This window comes from Vigna radiata, chromosome 2 (assembly GCF_000741045.1).
Source record: "Vigna radiata var. radiata cultivar VC1973A chromosome 2, Vradiata_ver6, whole genome shotgun sequence".
Taxonomy (NCBI): domain Eukaryota; kingdom Viridiplantae; phylum Streptophyta; class Magnoliopsida; order Fabales; family Fabaceae; genus Vigna; species Vigna radiata.
In genome coordinates, this window is record NC_028352.1 from 3346721 (window position 1) to 3368771 (window position 22051).

The 22051-nt window shown below is 30.3% G+C and overlaps 2 protein-coding genes and 1 long non-coding RNA gene across 3 annotated transcripts; 2 read left to right on the forward strand and 1 right to left on the reverse strand.

The window, feature by feature from the left end:
- Positions 1-8217: 8217 nt before the first annotated feature.
- On the reverse strand, positions 8218-10569 carry LOC111241239. Its single transcript, XR_002667091.1, has 3 exons — positions 10394-10569; positions 10172-10241; positions 8218-8525 (listed from the first exon to the last, which is right to left on the reverse strand). It is a non-coding gene; the product is annotated as an uncharacterized LOC111241239 (long non-coding RNA).
- A 948-nt stretch (positions 10570-11517) lies between these two features.
- Positions 11518-14399, forward strand: LOC106755620 (receptor expression-enhancing protein 5). The gene is made up of 7 exons (XM_014637807.2): positions 11518-11748; positions 11859-11956; positions 12423-12474; positions 12755-12818; positions 13040-13135; positions 13692-13764; positions 14015-14399. The coding sequence occupies exons 1-7, from the start codon at positions 11684-11686 to the stop codon at positions 14113-14115; spliced, it is 549 nt and encodes a 182-aa protein (XP_014493293.1). The 5' UTR covers positions 11518-11683; the 3' UTR covers positions 14116-14399.
- Positions 14400-15602: 1203 nt separating this feature from the next.
- Positions 15603-18260, forward strand: LOC106775965 (arabinosyltransferase RRA3). The gene is made up of 2 exons (XM_014663233.2): positions 15603-16028; positions 16888-18260. Exons 1-2 carry the CDS (start codon positions 15828-15830, stop codon positions 17998-18000), a joined length of 1314 nt encoding a protein of 437 aa, XP_014518719.1. The 5' UTR covers positions 15603-15827; the 3' UTR covers positions 18001-18260.
- The last annotated feature ends 3791 nt before the right edge of the window (positions 18261-22051 follow it).

A 22051-nucleotide genomic window follows, 5' to 3' on the forward strand; every position in this document is an offset into this window, starting at 1 on the left:
CCTAGGAGGAATGGCTCTTCAGATGTCATCATGATGATAGTACATTGTTGCCATGCCTTTTCTGAAATTGTAAACGTCCTCTTTATAGAGGAAAAAAAATCATGAATAAAAGGATTATGAAGTGGACAAAATAAAGTGAAAGTGTGGAGGTTATTAAAAGTAGAAAAAAGATATCATGAAAATTTTCGAAATAGTGTCAGTCCTTATAATATTAAAATTTTCTAGTATTTTCAGTGTCTCTGGAGTAAGGGAGTGATATGCTGACAAGAGTGGAAACCAATATTAAAATTGACAATCTGAAAATATAGATTGTTATCCTATGCTATCTGTTACATTTTCAAATAAATATTCATTAAAGTTTTATATGAAATAATATGAAGAAGAAAAACATTAAAATATTATAAAATATTTTTATAGTTGTGATCATAGAATCGAATAAGGAAATTGTGTATTATTAAAGACTTTGCAATAATTTTGTTGTTGGTGATTTTTATTAGAAATATAAGGAATGTTGTAAGAGTTTAGAAAATTAGGTTGTGCGATAGTGTGATTTAAATAATGAAATTAAGTTATTTTAATATTAAAAAATTTAAAGTATAAATATAATTTTTGTAATAAATTTTTTATCTAAAATTATATTATTTTTCTAAATTTTTTCTCTTTGTCTTTTTTTTAGAGATTTTAAACTCTTCTTCATATGTTTAAAGATCAGATATGGTTCGAATAATCTTTGAGACAAGATCTTCAACTCTAATTGATTAATTTCTGCAAGTTAGTTTTTATTTATTTTTTATTTGTATGTGAGTTTTTCTATGCATGTGAGGTCGGAGTCTTCTACAAGACTTGATTACTAATTATGTGTCATGATAATGTTTTTGTTGTTCGTAAGAGTATATAAAGTTTTCTATACTTGTGTAAAGTTGTTTTAGAACTCTTAAAGTCGTTTGGTTGTAAAAGAAGCTAAATACTTTAGTGTGTGTGAATTGGATATTGTTGATTGAAATTGATATGTTGAATATGATTATTGTTTGTGCTAAATTGAATGATATGATTTGTTGATTGAATTGAATGTTTGATTTGTGTTCAAACTTTGGTAATTGAGGAAACTGAAAATATGACCATCTGATCAACTTGGTATGCACTTTAACCTTGAAAACTATTTTTGAATTAAGCAATAAATTAGAAATACCAATTTGATCGTTGTTATTTATTAGTTTAAAATATTCATAAATTTAACATTTTGAGTTTGAAATTAACTCTTAATTTTAAGTAGGTACATGATCAACAAAAAAAAGTTATTAGTTATTAATTTTAAAATAAACTATGATTTCATTCCTATACATATATTTTGGGATGACAAAAATATTTATATTCACAAGTATTCGCACAAAATTGATATACATAGATAACGGATATTTTAATACTCGTTTATAAAAGGATCTAGTGTGAATAATGTACTACTCTTATTTGTAGGTACCAATTACCCGTATAAAATTAAAATTAAAATTTAATTTACATTTTATTAAATTAAATTTAATTAAAATTAAGATTATTTATATTTTATTATGTTAAATTTAATTAAAATTAAAATTTAATTCATATTTAATTTAATTTATATTATATTATATATATTTTGTAATTTTATTTAAATTTTATTTTAAAAAATTATAAAATATTTTTTTAAACACGTGAATATTTTTAAAATATAAACAACGGATGGATAATGAATTAAAAAAAAAAGTTATTGGAGACAAGATAGCGGATAAACGTCCTCCATTCCTAACCCATTATCATATTTACCTACAACTGTGATGACTTAAGAGGGTCTGTATTAATAAAGGAAATAAAGAATCTCTAATATAATACCATAATATGAAATTCTAATGATGTCACTTGAAACGTAAATGTATCTATCCACAAATAAATGATAATTAATGGAGATAATGACATAATATGATGGATCCCAAATAATCTCACTTGTAATTTGGCAAAGATTTCCCCATATAAATGCTAATTAATGAGTTAATCTATACTGTTAAGAAAATCTCATCCCTGCTGCTACATATGAAATGAATAATTGAATTTATTAATTAAAAATTAGAGAGAAATCAATAAAAACAAGAACCTTAAAAATCAATCAAGACTATAATTCAACATTGAATATTCTATCTATAGGTTTATAAAATTTGAAATATATCTTATTTGGATCTCCCAAACTAACTTTTGAGGTTATAATTCTAGTTTAGTTATATACATTTAACAAAAAATTTACACTTATTATTTTATTTTTTTTATCTCTCTTTTTCTTTATAAATATAAAAATTAATTTTTTTTAATGATGAAAATATTTCTAAAATCAACTTGTGCAAATGATGACAAACAAATATTTTCCAATCCAAAAACACATATCATGGTGCTGTCTTCAATGTCAACGAGTCAACGGAACCATCAGTGTATTATGAACAAATCACGACAAAGAGCAACTTGAGCACAAATAACTTTGTTTTTTAATAAATTGAAATCATTAATAATATTTGCAGATTGTATCTGACACACATTCAACAAGTTCGAAAGTTTACGTTAAATACCATAGTTTGATTAACTTTAAAAACTGTAATAGTTTTTCTTCTATCATTGAAATATATATTTTTTTAATTATTTTTTTTTTCAGAATCTCAAATAGGTCTCATACTGTGTCTGTGTCTGAATCCCTATTTTTATAAAATTGAAACAAATAGATATTTGTCGTTAAATTGGACAAATGTCATTTAGAAGGTCCTAAAGTGACATGTTGACAGTATATTTTTAATTAACGTAACAGTAAAAATTTGGTGGTCGGTTGGCCTGGTTGTTGGCCTGGTGGTCGGCCACACAATTTGGTGGTCGGTCAGTCTGGTGGGTGGTCGATCTGGTGGTGCCAGAAGACCGTACGATATTCAGAAACGAAATCAAGTTGTATAAAGCAAATTGTATGAAAACGAAGTCAATAAAACACAAACACTGACCTTTATTTAGGACCACCAGACCTTTACTGTCACGTCAATTAAAAGTATACTGTTAGCATGCCACGTCAGAGTCTCCTAAATGATATTTGTCCAATTTGAGACAAACATCTATTTGTTTCAATTTTATAAAAACAAATTAAGAGACACCGAATAAGTACGAGACCTGTTTGAGATTCTGGACGAAAAAAATAGACCCACCAAAACATTGAATTTTTTTAAATAATTTTTAATTTTATTTTTAAAACAAATTACTATACCTTTTCTTTGTGAGTTATTCATGGATGACATAAAAAATTGATAGTCAAAAGTTATGATTAACTTATTCACCACCAGAAACAACATAGACACAAATAATATATTATTTTACTCTCACAGGTCATTATCAAGAGAAATAAGTATTGACTCGTTTTTCAAATAAGTGAATAAAATTGAAAATACTCAAAATAATAAAATAAATTAAAAAAATTGAAAAGAAATTCCAAATTCCATCTATAATATTAAAAAATATGTGTTAATTCATGAAAGGTGGATATTTAGTCAACATGATCTCACGTGTTTTGAAATATACAAAAAGGTGACATTTAAGCAACACAGGGTCCCCTCTCATTGATTGTTCAATAAAAACGACCCATCAACCAGCAATGAGTAGACGTATTATTGTACGTATTTTTTGACAATTCTAAAGAGATGAATCTACACACTCACATGCATTATTTTAGCTTCAAAGTAAATTTATAACTAACGATATGTACAAAAAACAAACACATTTATTATTAGAATGAAGGTTATCTTTTAGATCAAAGTATTCAAATTAAAATAAGTTACACATATAATATAATCTTCTTTGTCATTTTTCATCGCTTTAATTTAATTTACATCACATGGTAAGAATAGTAACAAAGCCACGCGTATTACTCTAGAAACTAGTTAATCTGTTTTTAAAATTTTAGTGTTGGTTTTCTATATAAAATAAGAGTTTGTCACTGACCTACCTTTGACCATTAATGTTTTTAATTTCTTTTTTAACTGTGCTGTGGTATAAATTAACAACAATGATTAAGAAAATGAAGAATTGTTGAATAAACTAACTAAATTAATTAACAACGGCTATTTGACAGTTTGTGTAAGTTTAGAAAGTGATTATAAATAAGAAGAAGGATCGAAAATGAACAACTTCCTCAAAAATCTGAATGGTTGTTCCATAACACACTTGTCATCTTAAATACCTTAAGAACTCATGCTAAGGCATGCGCATGTGATGATTAACTCTTTTTCTGAATTGGATCTATTAATATATCACCATCAACCATATACGTGTTATCGCCATTGGAAATCCAAACTAAGTTCCAAAACTTTGGTAGGGACATACTCATACAGCAGCATACCTTTTTTTTCTGTTCACTATTCTCAACCAACAATAACATCATTACCAAATAATTTCTCTTTTAAATATGTAATGAGAAGTTTAATTTTGGTTTGCTAAAAAGTATATTTAAATCTAATTTGATACTGTAAAACGATAACATTTACATTTAAACTCGTTTGATTGATTAAACGTAAGACTAAACATTAATGAAATTTTCATAACAGATAATACGATAATACAAATACATAACAAATAATACAGATATATATAAACAACTTTGAAAAGTAATTTTCTGATGTAACTGAGAGCTAATAAGTTTATTATGACTAATTTACTAATTTTTGGTTTAGGGTTAGGTGAATGTTTCTAATTTTTTTAGTTGGGACTACAAGATGATAGAGAAAATGTTAGAGTGAAAAAGATGAGAGAGAAAATGTTGAGAAAAATAAGTGAAGTGAATAAAGATTTAGAAGTTCTTGTTTTTTTTAATTTTAAAAATAAAAAACTGAAAAAAGAACATACGCGAGTTAGCATATATGTAATTATAAAAATAATGTTTAGATAAAATACAATATAGAGAAATAAAAACAATTTTTTTTTTTTAAAAAAAAGTTTTAGTAATGTTTTGCTATTGTCCTTATTGGGCAGAAGAAGAAAGAGAGAAAGCAAACAGTTGGATCCTGTATTTGTTTGGGGGACCAAAGGCCCAATAGTCCAATCCACGTAACAGTGATGTGAGTAATCAATTTGAGTCCAACTTCTATTGTTCTTGTGGTGTGCTTTTCTTGCCTTCTTGTTTCGTATTGTAAAACCTATGTTCATGTTTGCTTTTCCCTCTCGAAGAAAAATGTGGCAGAAAAGAAGGAATCAGTGGTCTTAAATATATGTAATTAAAAATTAAATTAAATTAGATTTAACCCATGTTATCATAAATTATATTATTTATTTTTGGACCATTCATTAAGATTTATCATTATATTAACGTAATCATGGTTGTAACTTTACACTGTTAGCAATTTTAAATTTGTGGATATCATTTGATTTTGCATCTCCCTCTTGTCATAATCTTTTTGAGTGATATTTGATAAATCGCCCACTGACGAAGAACCAAACAAACCTTTCAAAGTCGTAGAAAAATGTCGAAGACACAATTTTTAATTCTTTCATTTTTTTTTTTCGAAAATCTTTTTTATGTCATGTAGAAGAAAAATTTCTCTATTTTATGTCATGTAGAAGAAAATTTTTAATCTCTTGCAAATTTTCTTACCAACACGTAACATCTTTTTCTACAAAGATCAATTTTAAAAAAGAGTACGTACTTTTTCTTACAAATTTAGATTTTGAAAGTAATTTTCTTATCTATTTTAAACTCGTAAGTAATTTTTTGAAAAAAAATTCCCAGTTAACTTTTCCTGCGAAATTAAATTCATAAGTATATTTTTTCTACAAATATTTTTACAGGAAATTCTGCAAAAAAAAATATAATAAATTTTAAAAAATATATAATATTTATTTTTAAATGACAAAACAGTTTATAAATATTTATTTATTTTATTATTAGTACTTACAAATAAATTATGTATTATACGTCATTGAAGAATATAGTTTATCTTATAAGTTGTAACGTGTATTGTTGACATGAGATATACAGGCAAAGTAAATAAGTTTTTATAAAAAAAAAAAAAAAAACTTTTGTTAACAAACTGGTATCAAGAGTCAATTAGCTTGAATGTTCGAGTCTTTCAGAAAAAAAATCAAAGAGTTTAAGTGAGATGACTAATATTGCAAATAGCGTGTCATTGCACCATTTAAAAAAAAAGTCAACTATGACAATTGTAATTTATAGATGATGACTTTTTCTAGTTCCCAGGTTGTGTGGGATGTAGTGGAAAATGAATATTAAGAGCCAACAGATAATGAAGAACAAACAATTACTTAGGTTGCTACACTGAAAAAAAAATGCGAGTAAAGAACAAAACAACCATGTTCGTGTTGTATCAAGGTGTGGATGATTTTGGCTTTGTTGAGATAACAAATGTTACATCTTCAAAAGAAGGGTGAGAAATATTGGAGAAGACATATAAAGGGAATGATCGAATAAAGAAAGTTTAACTTCAAACCGTGAAAGACAAGTATGAGAACTTAAGGATGAAGATGGATAACATAACTAAGTACATAATAGGTTAGGATTGTGGCAAATCAGCTTGGCCGAAACGAAAAGTCGTTACCCACGAGTCAGGTTATAGTTGGTAGATGACTCTGTGAATATAGTTTACACCCTTGAAGAATCTAAAGATTTGTTAATGCTCTCGGTTGAAGAGCTTCTTCTGTCCTTAGAAGTGCTTAAGCAGCGGAGAAGAAATAAGTGGGAGCCACTCAATAAAGTACTTCAAGCAAAGGTAGCTTTTAAGGATAGGAAAACACCTTGTACTCAAAACACTCAAGGTCATGGTGGTCAAGGTTAAGGAGATCATGAAAATGAAAAAGAGCAATTTGATTTGCAAAATTGACGTGGCCGAGAACAAGGAAATTGGTAAGCGCATTAAGGTTGTTCGATCTGAGAGGAGAGGCAAGTTCACATAAGTCGAGTTCATAAAGTATATTGAGGATCACAACATAAGAAGAATTTTGACAACCTTGTGCTCGTCACAACAAAATGGTGTAGCCGAGAGAAAAAGTCGAACTATGCTTGATATGGTTCAGACCATGCTAAAGAGTAAAAACCTATAAAAGAAGTTATGGGCAAAAGTAGTGCAATGTGTCATCTATGTACAAAATAGGTGCTCACATGTTAAGTTGAATAAAAAGACACCGTAAAAAGTCTGAAGTAGACAGAAGTTGAGTGTGTTTCACCTTAAAGTGTTTAACAACATTATTTATAATCACGTTTTAGCTCAATACATGACCAAATTTGAAGATAAGAGTAAGAAGTATATTTTTATTGGGTATGATGAAAAAACAAAAGCTTACAAGTTGTTTAACCCAATAACAAAGAAGGTGTTCGTTAATGAGGTCTTAATGCGATTTTGAAGAAAAATGTTTGGACATTAATCTTTTATTTATAAGCTTCGACAATCAAGCCATTAAATATCTATTAATACAATATATTTTTAGATAAAAAAACTTTTTAATTAACCATTAATATTATATATTTATATGGACAATTAAACCTATTAATTAACCATTTAATAATGTTTACTTGATTATAACTAACCAGTTACTTTGACCAGTTCGCGACTACTCATGACAATCCATGGATACTAGTACAAGTTGGTATAATGATTGAAAAATACGCTTTATTAATTATATAGCAGAAATTTGAAAACTTATAGTATGACTATATAATCACGAGCAACTAGTTTGTAACCTCGCGAACAGAAGAAGATACTTAATATATAAATGTAAATCAATAGAATACAGATAGAAATAAAGAAAATAATTGAATAATAAATTCTTAGTATATATTAAAACATTTGTAATACACATAGACTTAATTTTAAAGTTAAGAGCTGAATTTGATAAAACACTTTTCTGGCATGAAATTTAAGATGTTACATTTTCAATTATAATAAAAAAACTACTTTTAAATTTTTGGAAAATTAAAATTAAAAATATTAAAGTGCGAATTCTATAAAAATAATCATACTTAAAATAACTCATAACAAAATTAAAAAGTGAAAGTAATGCAACAGAATAATATTTATATAAAGTGAAATAAGATTATGTATTTTGTTTAAGATAAACTTATTTTCTAATTTTCTAGGGCAATCGATGTTTCTATGCAGAAGTCTTAAATATGGTTATCGTTCAACAATCATGTAACATCCCAATAATTTGATAAAATTATATAGGATGATTAGCATTATAATATGACAAAACAGTTAAGGATGTAATTAAATTTAAGCTTTTTACAGTCATCCAGAATAGACTAGAAATTTAAACTTTACAAGTTTTAGAATATTTCAAAATACTTAACCAACTAAAGGTTCAAGGAGGCCTAAAGAGTGTATTAAAATACAGATCATAATGAAATAAAGGCTATAAGTCTTTCAAAATAAAGGCCATCTAAAATAAGTACTAGCACGAGTCCTAAGAACTAGAAGCTGGTTCTTCTGTAGTCTTCAAGGCTTACTCCAGGGGCACCTCATCAGCTACTGCTCACATCCAAAGAATTGGATGATCATCGCAAGGGGGAAAGGCAAACACATACAACACACAATGCAAGGGTAAGCTAGGTTGAAAAGCATGCAAGATAAGTCCAAATTTACACTAACATATACATAACAGTATGCACACAAGCAAACAAGTAGGCATTCTGTCAGATTATACATTAAATGGAACTAACTATCATATTATATAATCACAAACAACATGCAAAGACCATAACACCATACTGACTAAGACTGAATGCATTTTGTTGATACCAATGACCAACCGCGTGATTTGACCATCCGGACTAGTATGAAATGTCGAGTTCTAGGGGTTTGTGCACTTGTAGTGGGCCTACTGCTTTGCAAAGCCATTGCCAAGGGGTTTCACCCGACCACACAGAAGTGTAAGCCCTTTACCGAATAATAGGCATCCACGTAGCACCTACTACTAGGACCTCCTGCTATTCTTACCACATGACTCATCACTCTCTAATTGATCATGGATGGTCATTAGAATGCCAGGATAAAACCCATCCTGAACTCCGGTCATTCATACGGTCAATCACAACAACTACAGGGCATCACCATGTAACCTCCCTTGAGGATCATGGAATTACGTCCATCGACCATACTTTCACTTTAGAACTTAACTTAAGACGTGAACAAGTGAATACCATAATGTTATCACATTGAAATCCATATAAAAACCATTCAATATACATTAGGATATCATAACAGTCCAAGAAGAATCACTAAACAACCAAAAACCCCGTAACTCATACTTAAACAAAGAAAATGGCTTTGAAACCATCACCAACAGTTTCGGAAGGGTCCAAAACCCCCAGAACGACTTAAAGAACATCCAAAACGGACGTCCGGAACTCTCAGAATGTCAAAAACATCAAAAATACTCAATTTGTCACACATAATTTGCTCAGTGCACACCCTGGGGTGCGCTGAGCGAATTTTTCCTGCCAGCAAGCCTTCGCAGAGCACACAGAGTACGCTAGGCGATTCTGCATGATCTGCAACACCCTAAAACTGCATAATTAAGCAACTCTACCCTTCCATACCAATTCTAATCATTTTGATGAACTTCTAGCATTCTTAACTTGATCTATATGATAAATCTAACTTGTCTAATCAATTCTAACACTCTCTAATCTCTTTATCTAGTAATTAATCATGGTTTTCTATTCTAAATCTACATTTTTATCAGCTAAGATGTCAAAATTCTAATTTTACTACCTAGAAAATGTTTTAAGCCATTTAGACACTATCAACAAATTAGGAATAACTTGGTTATAATCTTCCAATGGTCTAAGACAAACCACAACCACAGGATCTAAAAACCACTATGCCACTTCCCTCAATTTTGCCTTAAGACTTCTAATTTATTCAACTTCCTGTCTAACAGGCCACATCATAACAGTTTCTAACATCTCAGTAATTCCATCACACCACAGAAACTCACTTATAACAGTTTTCTAAACCACCATTTAAAATATCATACTAAAATCCACTCAACAGTAACATGATCTACAACAAAATTCACACATGCACTTCATTTTACACCTTTCAAACAAAATTTACAAATCATGCAACCAAAAATCTATCAAAAAACAGAGAAGATGCCTAGCTTCCCTTACCTTCAATTGGTAGCATAGTACAAAGAATTTTGTCCCCTTTTTCTTAATCCTCAAATAAAAGCAGAGTCACCTATGGATAAACAATGGTAGATAGAAAAGGGTTCTTAGGTTCTAATAGAAACTAGAAATTTTTGAAAAAAGAACAAGATGAATCACATGCAGCAAAACTCTGTTGCATGATCCACAACCCCAAATTGTATGGAAAAATGAGCAACAACTTACCCGCAGAGGAACCTAGAAATTGACCGGTTGCAAATGTTGCTCTTGAAGTCCTGATCAACTATGCAGCGTCTGATCAATAACTTATGGTTAAAATTTTGGATCGAGATGGAGAGGGATGATAAAACAGAGAAGAAGAACATGGAGGAAGGGTGCTTCTCTTCAGAAATAGAATGAATTTAAAATGTTAAATTTATTTATTTTACTAATATTTGTCCATCTTATGTTGCCACGTGCCCTCTTCGTGTTTTATTTTTTTCTCAGATTTTACAAATCATATCTACATTATTCTTTTAAATCATTATATATAGCTACTCTCACTTACTTTATTACGTGAAATTTTCTAACATATATTATTTTTATCACTGCAACATAAATCACGTAAAAATAGTTGATCAATAATAAACTCTTGTGGTATCTTCATTTAAAAATAGTTGATCAATAATAAAATATAAAAATGCATAATCCCTTCTCTAGCAGAGTTGCACAAAATGCGTACAAGAAAAATAAATCAATTTTAATAAATCTTCAATTATAATAGTATTCTATAACAAGAAACATCAATTACATCTTACAAGCTAATAAATATATTTATCCAAATATCTCTAATATATTAATAACTTATTCAACATTATGCTAACAAGGAAGAGGTTGTGCAATTTACCGTAATTGGCTGGACGTTATTAAAATAATTATTACTTAATCACAATTATTGAATGAAAAAATCAAGGTTGATTCGATTAATAATAATTTCCAAAGTCAACTTTGATTCGTCACATCAAATGAATATCAATGGATATTAAACTAAATAGAATGTAAAAGACAAAAATACGCATTGAATAATTTAGTATATAAAAAACTAATGAAATTTTTAAAATAAAGTTGAAATTATCTAACCCCATTTACTATCAATTACAAAAACCCTACAAAACAAAGAAGAGAATAATAAACTTGTAGTGAGTATTTATTTACATATAAATAGTATTATTTTTACACTTAACAATTTTTTTTATAAATACTTTACAATTAATATTTTATTCTTTAATTTCTTTTTTTATAAATACAAGAAAAAAAACTTTTTTTAATAATAAAAATACTCCAAACATAGATTGCGAAGTATGAAAAAAACATTTTCCTCACTGTTCTTGAAATCCTAGCCTAAAGTTTCCTCCTTTGTGCTATGCCTTTACTTTTATCTTTATCTTTACCTTTACCAGAGAATTGTTACCCGTAATTCTATGTTTCTTCGCCATAACAGCAGTTCAAGGATTTTCTGTTTCTGTTCTGAGATCGATGAAGATTGGCTTGAGACCGTTCCTTTCTCCTGTTGCTCCCAACCTCTTTCTCCGCACAGCATGGTATGCGTGTTTCCCTTCAATCACGTTTTCTTGATTCTTCTAAACTTTACTAAAAGTCATATTTTTCGTACTCAACACCAACTTCACTGATAATGGGTTACTCGTTGCAGCTGTTCTATAGGGCTTGCGCTTCCCGTGTATTCCACTTTTAAAGCTATTGAGGACAATGATCCATATCAGCAACAGAGATGGCTATTGTATTGGGCAGGTTCTGATTATTCTTCAACCTACATTACCTCGTTGAAGATAGTTAAATTGACCAATTCATTTTTTTTTTGTTTTATTATTTTCTGTTGATTTGATTGGTATTAGACTACTAGCGATGCGTGCGACATTGCAGCTTTAAAGATCTGTAGAATACATGTATCGAGATCACGGGTTAAGAGTTAAGAGGACTGTTGTGGTGTAATTTAATTTGATTTCACCTTGCTAAACTTATGAAAATTTTGGTATCATAGTATGAAGTTATATATTGTTGATATTTTTGGATGATTGGTGATGAGTTTGGATGAAAACGTTTGAAGAATTCTCTAGTTAGTATGATAAGAGTAACTGCTGGCAATTATTTTTGCTCTTGTATAATCTGGTTTTGTTAATTTTATGTGCTATTGTAGATATTTTTACTATGATGGACTTGTCTGAATGTATTAACACTGATCTCTCGTGTTTTTCAGCTTATGGATCTTTCAGTGCTGCAGAAATGTTTACCGAAAAAATATTTTCCTGGTATGAACAAGTTTTCCATAGGTTTTGTTCTTTCAATTTACTCTTGTGGTTTTTAACTATTTTTTTCATGGAAACTTACCTCAGTGTCTATTTACGATTTTCATCGGTATATGTCTATATTGTATTCATTTGTCTTGTGATCCCAGTTGCCTGCAATTCACGACCTTGTGAAGGACTTAAACAATAACAACCAAGATTTTAGTTATAATTTGTTTGTTTGCTTTCACGTTTTACTTGAGGTATTATGATCTAACTAGGTTTGTTTGCCATATTTAATTAGGATTCCATTCTATTACCATGCAAAGTTTGCATTTCTTCTTTGGCTACAACTTCCCACTCTCAATGTAAGCTTAACCAAACCGCTCAACTTATTCTTTTCCTGCCATGCTTTCTGAATTTTGTGTTAATAACCTTATTTTGGATGCTTTGCTCTTGTATTGTTATTTTAAATTTTTAAGGGAAGTTTCTTTGATTCTGTTCTTTTATTCCTTTCATGTTTTCTAATAAATTTATTCGCTATCAAACATAAACAAGTTAACAAAACCATATAAAACTTGTTGAACAGGGTGCAAGACAATTGTATTCCAGTCACTTGCGTCCATTCCTGTTGAAGCATCAAGCTAGAATGGATGTGATTGTTGAATTTGTGTATGGTGTAATGGTAAGAAGTTGTTCATAGATTTCATTATTGCTGGAAATGCATATTTTATCTTGTTTGATTTTCCAGTTGTGTGTTGTCATTTGAATTTAAAGGCATAGAGTTACTATGCTTTTTAATTTATTTGTATTGTCCATGGGAATTTGGCTTGGTACTGTTCGGGTGCCAGCTTTTGAGAGTTAAAAGGTGCTTCTACCGAATTTGCTCGCGGCGTTTGGAATCCTTCCCCATTGTTCAAGTGTGTTGGAAATCCAACTCTCATTCTCTAAAAGAAAATTACAAGAACTATATCACATTCTTTCTCCATTTTACAAAAAGGATTCTCAATGGAATATGAAATACTCTGCCTATTTATAAGAGATGAAAAAATTCCTTCATTCATGAAGAGACATTATTCTTCATGAAGAGATGAATCTTTAAAAAGCGATGTGACTCTTTATGAAAAGATAGGACTTTTCATGAGAAATGCTTCATCAATTAAGGGAGCAACTCCATTATGTACTGTTAAAAATACAAATTCTTAAAAAAGTAATATGATAAGTGACTTTTGATCTTGCAGAGTAAACTTATTCGTGATCACCAAACTGAATTGCAGTTTGCAAGAGCTGTAGCAGTGAAGTTTCTAGTGACAGGTACTAATGTGAACTCCGTATCTTTATATCTGCCGCCATTAAACTCTCCATTTCAGTTCCAAACTGATCTAAAGGAAAAGTAAGTCAATGGAGCTATTCTTTGTTATGGATACATTACATTTAGGAGGTATATAATGTTCTGTCGTTAAAACTTTGGGAACTTGACGCTATTTCGGTATCACTTACTAGGTTTGTTATTGATTTTTCAGCTAAGAAATATATGTAGTAACATGGTGATTTTGTGTATCAGGAACTCAGATGATTAGGGATCTCATTCATCCAGTTGGGAGGAAGTCTAATAACATTGAACCCCAAAAGAGGCAGGTTCAGGATTCAGAATCAGAAGATTAGTGCATTTTTCTTTACCTTTATTGGACAAAAATACGTTGGGTTTATGATTTGCACATGGGCTACAGAGTTTTGCATTATTAGTTCTGCAGAATTGTTTAGTCATATTCATTTTCTTGATTTTCACTAGCTGTTTTTAGAAAATAGGCAGATTTGATGTAAATACTGATTTTCACAGCAGTTGTTATCTTGGGAGTAACATACGCAGCTAGGCCCAGGTTTATGTTTGTTGACCTATAAGCATCTAATAGTCATATAATTATAATTTATGCATGCTTTGAGATAAATCTCTTATCAATGTATGAGTATATTATTAATCTATTATTTTGTTATTGTGTGATTGGCTATGAAGGTATGAACATTTCTATGTCCTTTTTATGTATATACAGAATCATTTTCCTTTGTCGAGACTAAGAATGGTAAAGGATTAGGTTGATAATGTATAAAAAATATTTATATATTTTAAAACTTGTAAATATTATAAATATTTGTAAATATTTATAGATATTCAAAAAAATATAAATTTTTAAAATAAAATTATAAAAAATATAAAATAAACTAAATGTAAATTGAAATTTAATTTTAATTAAATTTAATCTAATAAAATAAAAAATAATTTAAATTTTAATAAATTTAACTTAATAAAATATAAATTAAATTATAATTTTAACTATTTATAAATATTAAATACTTGTGAATATGATGCCACATTTAATATGTGTCTAAATGAATACTAAAATATTTATAATTCATAAATAATAAATGATTGCAAGGATTAATTATCATTAACAGATTTTATTCAGGAATATTCATTCACCAACAAAAGGTATTTTTGTCATCCTAATTATAACCTACATTGTAATATATAATAATACATAGTATGTAAGATTTGTATGATTTATTTTAAAGTTCAAGGATGAAATTGAAAATGACTTTTACACATAAGAACAAAATATAGAATTGATTCCTTTACAGACTTGACATTTATTTTTAATTAACTTGTTTAGAGTCATAATTTTTAAAAAACGACGTTATAATTGTAATTGGATAACGTGGATCATGTAAAAAGATAAATTGAAAACAATTTGTCTGAAAAGAACATGGAGTTAATATTAAAAATACATTTGACCTCACTATTCTGCTGTCTATTCGAATTTTAATTCTCATTAGTAACTTTTTTTTTGGTTAACAGTAATAAAAAGAAAAGTAATTCGTGCTTTTTTTGAAAGAAAATTCGTAGTATTACTTTGGTCCTTTATATTTATTAACGATTAAATTTTATGAAAAATATAACTGATGATTTTTACTTTTTAATTATATATCTTTTAAAAAACTTAAACAGATTTTTACCAACAAAAATAAAAACATGGTGTAGTTTTTTTCAAACTAAAATTAAGTAGGGTTTTACTTTTTGTACTTATTTTAATTTAAATTTAATTACCAGGCAAGTCAACTTTGTATTTTATTTTTCTCTGCACTCGCGATTTGATACTTGTGAATAATTACATGAAAAATTAGTAGAATGATATGAGGTGTGCGTGTAAGAAGAATCTGAGAAACTTGTTGCTCAATCACGATCAGTCTCAGAGTTCAAAGGGAATGAATGCTTTTTCTCAGAAGAACAACAACACCAACTTTGATCGTTCCATTGTTGTTTCCCTTTAACCCCAAACAGTTATTATAGAACCCAACAACCATCGGGTTTCGGAGATACAATGATTGGGCGCAGAGACAGAGAGGGACCCTTGATGAGGAACAACAACCCAAACTCTCTACGCAAATCCAGGGTTCTAACCGCAGTTGCAATTGGCTTCCTTATTGGATGCGTCTTCGCTTTCTTGTACCCCAATGGCTTCTTCGTTTCTGACTCTGTCGCTGCTAATCGCCGCCTCTCTCACGCGGGATCCATAACCCAGGTTCCATTTTCCTCAAAGACTCTGCCTTTTTGCTCTTTCTTACTGTTTCAGCTTTTGGGTCTATTGGCAATCTTCATCACATCTGTGATTCCCGTTGACTGAGAATTCCCAATGTTCTGACCAACTGTTTTTGTTTTTTTTTTTGTTGTTGTTGGATTATGTTTGATCTTACTGATCTTGCTAGTTTTCGATCTATATGCCCTGGCTAAACAATGCCCACTTGTTTCCTCTTTTTAAAATTTGTGGATTTGTACGGTGGTCAATTTTGCTTGTCAAATCCGTATGATGGTGACGTTAGTATTAATGTGTGCTTCTGAATGTTCTTTTTGTCTACATTAGTATATCCTGAAAATCATGTCTGGTTGGTTTCTCTGCCTCGAGATGAAGCAATCTCCTGGCTTAGAGGCTTAACTGGAATTCTGTTTGTATGATGATTGGAACTTGGAGATATAGCTGATGTTGTTGAGTTTCTTCAGACGGCTTAAGAGGCAACCTAGGCATAATGCACAAGTCTAAGTACTATTTTGGCTTGATTTGAATAGGCAGAATTTGATATTTCTTTGATTGGTTTATACGTGATTTATAGGATTGGAATTTAGCTATGCACAAACTCATTTTTCCTTGCATAAGTATCTTTCTATATGAGGAGAAGTGCTAGTAGAAGACTCTGTAACACACTCTGTATCATCGGTTAAAATCTATTGAAAAGAAAATTGTGACTAGGAATTTTAAAATGGGAAGTGTGTTCCACAAAATATGTAATTTCTAGTGATCTTGAACCCACACTCTGTAAAGGATGTGTTTGATCCTATATGAAAGAAGAAACAGCATAATTTTCATTATGGATTTTGTTTGGCAGGAAAATTCAGCTGGATGTGAATCCTCAGATCGGGTCAACCTGTTGAAATCAGAATATGTAGCGGTATCAGAGAAGAATGCCGAGCTAAAGAAACAGGTGAGGGAATTGACTGAAAGGCTTCGCCTTGCAGAGCAAGGGAAAGACCAGGCTCAAAAGCAGTTCCTTACGCTAGGTAAACAGGTTAAGGCTGGACCCTTTGGTACAGTAAAGGGATTGAGAACTAACCCTACTGTTGTTCCTGATGAGTCTGTGAACTCGAGATTGGGAAAGATATTAGAGAAAGTTGCAGTTAACCGAGAGCTTATAGTTGGACTTGCAAACGCCAATGTAAAGGAGATGCTGGAGGTCTGGTTCACCAACATCAAGAGAGTTGGCATAACCAACTATCTAGTTGTTGCTTTAGACGATGAGATTGTGAAGTTTTGCGAATCAAATCAAGTGCCAGTGTATAAAAGAGATCCAGAAGATAGTGTTGATGCAATTGGAAGAATCGGGAGTAACCATGCTGTCTCTGGTCTTAAATTTCGTATTCTAAGAGAATTTTTGCAGTTGGGATACAGTGTTCTTCTATCAGATGTAGACATTGTATATTTGCAGAATCCATTTGATCATCTATACCGGGATTCAGACGTGGAGTCCATGAGCGATGGTCACAATAACATGACAGCATACGGCTATAACGATGTCTTTGATGAACCTGCAATGGGTTGGGCTAGATTTGCACATACTATGAGGATATGGGTTTACAACTCTGGTTTCTTCTATATTAGACCAACAATCCCTTCGATCGAGCTTTTGGATCGCGTGGCAACACGACTTTCGAAAGAGAAGGCTTGGGACCAGGCTGTTTTCAACGAGGAACTCTTTTACCCTTCACATCCTGGTTATGATGGGCTTCATGCTTCCAGAAGAACTATGGATATGTATCTCTTCATGAACAGCAAGGTTCTGTTCAAGACAGTGAGGAATGATGCTAACCTCAGCAAATTGAAGCCTGTAATTATTCATGTGAATTATCACCCTGATAAACTTCCCCGAATGAAAGCAATTGTTCAGTATTACGTTGATGGGAAGCAGGATGCTCTCAAACCTTTCCCTGATGGCTCAAATTGATAATCTTGCTGCTGCTACTGCTGAGAGTATATTTTTTTAAGGGTCAATTGTTTAGAACAGTTTCACAGTAGATTTCATTAGCTACAAAGCATGTGTAGGTAAAAACTGATATCATCTTATGACTACACTGAGTTATGCTTTTAGGCCTCATTCTGTTTCTTTCTATTCCTTTTTAATGCATGTTTTTGGTGGGGCTTACATGGATTTTCTTCTGTAACATTTGTTGTATGCTAATTTGAAGTTTTTGTTATTTTTTTCAACCATTTTACTGTTTTTTAGGCATCATAAAAATAATAAAAACCAAATACTCAAGCCCAAACATTGCATACCAAAGATGGAATTTTAGTTTTGTGTGAAGGTTGTGAAAGACATTTGATGATGAGGTTATGAGATTTGAAACTACATAAGCCTCATTGTATTGTTGAACGTTTTCACTTTTTTATTGTGATTCTTATTCTTATTGTATTTATAGCTTGTCATGATTATTATGTCTTTTATTATAAAGAGATTAAAATAGTCAGTTTAAGTGAAATTTTATATTTTTCAATCTTTTTTGGGTTTTATATAAATTAATTTCACACTACAACTTTATCTATGAATATATAAAAATATGGTGAAAAACTTCTTATAACTATTGCAAGACATCCTAATGACTACTATCTCTCTTCAATATAGAGCTGTCAAAACGGGTAACTCGGCTCGATCCGGTCCGACTTACTATGGGTTGGTCACTTAGTGAGTCAATCCAACCCGACTCATTTATTAGCGAGTCAGAAAAATTCGAATCCGGCTCGATCCACCACGGGTTGGTGGATAAACGAGTTGGCTCACTGACCCACTTAATTACAATTTTTTTTTAAAAAAAAATTTCAAACTTTCTATAATTCAAATCTAAACAAATTTCATTCCCAACATGGATGTTTAATTAATTTTGAAAATATGAAACTTAAATAATTTTTTCAAGCAAAAAATAATAATAAATATTTTTTTATAAAATTAAAATTAAATTTTTATAAAATAAAATTCGGTAAGCGGGCCTACCACGGATTCAACCCACATGAGTGGAGTTTAAATAAACCGAATTGAAATCTGACCCGCATTAAAAAAATACAATTTTTTCAAACCCAACCCGGTCCGAACCCGTGACGGATCGAATTGACTCGGAGGTTGTGACCCATTTTGACAGCTCTACTCCAACATTTGTTACTATAATGCATAGTTACAGATTTATTTTAAGTTATAAAAGAGATTAGTGCCACTTAATAGTCACATCACTAAATTAATAAACAAGTTAACATCACTAAATTAATAGACAAGTTAATAATCAGAATTCAATTGTAAAATAAAACATTATTAAATATTCAATAGACCTTAAAAAATTATTCGAAATTCAATTGAAAGTTTTTAAATTTATTAAAAACCAACCTAAAACATAATTATGCCACAATTTTTTACGATGTTAATTACTTAGCTGATAGATTTTATTTATCATAAATACATCTTCAGAATATTTGCATTAAAATTAGAGCCGTCAAAATGGGTCACAACCCGTGAGCCAACCCGGCCCGTAACGGGTTCGGGCCGGGTTGGGTTTGAAAAATACAACCCACTTACATGCGGGTCAGATTTCAACCCGGCTCATTTAGATCCGGCTCATGCGGGTTGAACCCGTGGTGAGCCGGGTTGGCCCACCAACCCACCTACCTAATTTTATTTTTTTAATTTATTATTTTATTTATGAAACCCTACAAAATAAAATACTTTCTTCACTCACTAAGTATACCAAAAAAGTAACATCTGATCAGCTCACTGAAATTCTTCAAGGAGCAGGTAAAACACCCTTTCTTTTTTCTTCTCTTTTATCCACATTTTTGTTTTCTCACTTCTCTTTCTTTCTTTTTTTTTTCAAAAACCCTATAATGACAAAAATAGGGGTTTGCGAATTTGTTTTTTGTTTTGGGGAATTTGAAGACATGGAATGATTTTTTCATATTGTGACATGCTTGTATCAGATTTTGTTCATTTTATTTAAACAATTTGAGTATATATTATTTGAACAAGCTCTTTTTGATATTTTTGAATTTGGGAAATTATGTTACCGATTAAACTATTAATTTTTTGTTGATGTTATTGAGTACTGGTTCTTTTTTTTTTTACTAATATTTTTTTATTGATTGTCGGAATTATTCTGATATTAGAAAAATCTTTATTAGTGAATTTGGAGACAACAAGAACAAGGGTCAAAGATTACAACAAGTACAACAAGAACAAAAAATGATGAATATATAATAAACTTATTTTTATGTTTCTGAAAATTGTTTAAATTTAAATTACAGAAAGTTTGTATTTTTTTTATTTTAAAAAAAATGTAATTAAATGGGCTAATGAGCCAACCCGTTTACCCACCAACCCGTGGTAGGTTGAGCCGGGTTGAAGTTTTTCTGGCTCGCTAATAAATGAGCCGGGTTGGGTTGGTTCACTAAGTGACCAACCCGTGGTGGGTCGGGTCGAGTCGAACCGGATTACCCCTTTTGACAGTTCTAATTAAAATAAATCATTTGGCAGAAGAAGTTTCGTAAATACTGGTTAACATTAAGCAAGGTATTTTCCTCTTGTCGATTCAAAAAATGAAACGTTAGAAACAGTCTCTCGTATGTTTTCTAAAAATATTTTTTATTTAAAAAAAAAAACGTGCTTACAATATAAAAAGTACATCTCTTCTTCGACGAATCTACCTATAATTTTTGCATTTCTTTTAATAAATTTTAGCTACATAAAAAAGATGTCAAGATAAATATGTCAACAAATGCTATAAAAATACCCCTTTCAAAAATAGTCAAATGCTACTTATATATAATAATGGGAATGAACACAGTTAAGAGAAAAAGGTAGAAAACTTAGATAGTATCTTCAATACTGTCATTTAATTATAATTAAAGTATCATCCTGATATTTTTTTTGTAATATCTTAATATAAATATTTATTACACAGTAACATTTACAGTTTTAAGTATTAAATTTAGTTTTATCCAATTATCTATTACTGGTAAAAAAAAAAGCCGCTGATAAAAAAAAAAAAGTAGAAAAGGGAGGAGAAAAGCACAATCACAAAACTTCATAACAAAGTCTCAGATCTAAAAAAAATAATCTAATGTCTACCAAAAAATATTGGATAGTACTATGAAATTAAGGAAAATGCTAACATTGAAGAAAGGACCATAAATTATCGCGCAGATGTTTTGAAAGCTGACCGATAAAAGCATTATAGTACGTCTGTCTTTTGTTTAGACTTTAGTTACTTTTCTATTGTAATGTGAAAATGATAAGTTGAAATTTGAATCCTCATCTGTCAATAGAGTTTTGATCAGCATTGGCCCGAGTCAGCAGACTGCATACTCAAAACTTCCATTACTTTTTCTTTACCAAACGTTTCATTGAGTTCATCCTGTCCCCATAACACACCAGATCAGATGCTAAAGTTTGTGGCAAAAAATAAAACACAACAAAGCAACCGAAGAATCTAACATGAGACCATTAATTTCTATCACGTTTCCTAGTTTAGATAAATCATGTTTATGTTTCATTTTGTTTCTATATAATTAATTACCTAAATCTCTTCAAATTTCAAATTGCTTCAAAGGAATAATGTAACATGAGACCATTAATGTTTTTCTTTCATAGGAACACAAGTACTTAGTCCTTATACTTAAAAGTCTACAGAAACAGTTATATAACTTGAGAAATAAGGATTCAAATGGCATACCAGTATGGAATCGTTATTTTCTGTGAGCTTATCACACTCATGAAGAAGGTCATGAAGCTCTTTTCTGAGCGCAGCATTTTCGACATCTAGATTTTCAATAGAAGCATATAACCTTTCGCGTTCCATCTGCCAAGGTGAAACACACAAGTTATGAAAAAGATTATGAATTTAAGGAAATGAAAGAGCTGTCAAGAAGGATTCTGAATGGTAATGATAAAAGTGAGAGTGAAGCAAAAGCAGAATTAGCCACTTCTGTTATTCAACCTTTATTAGAAAGGTTCATGCTGT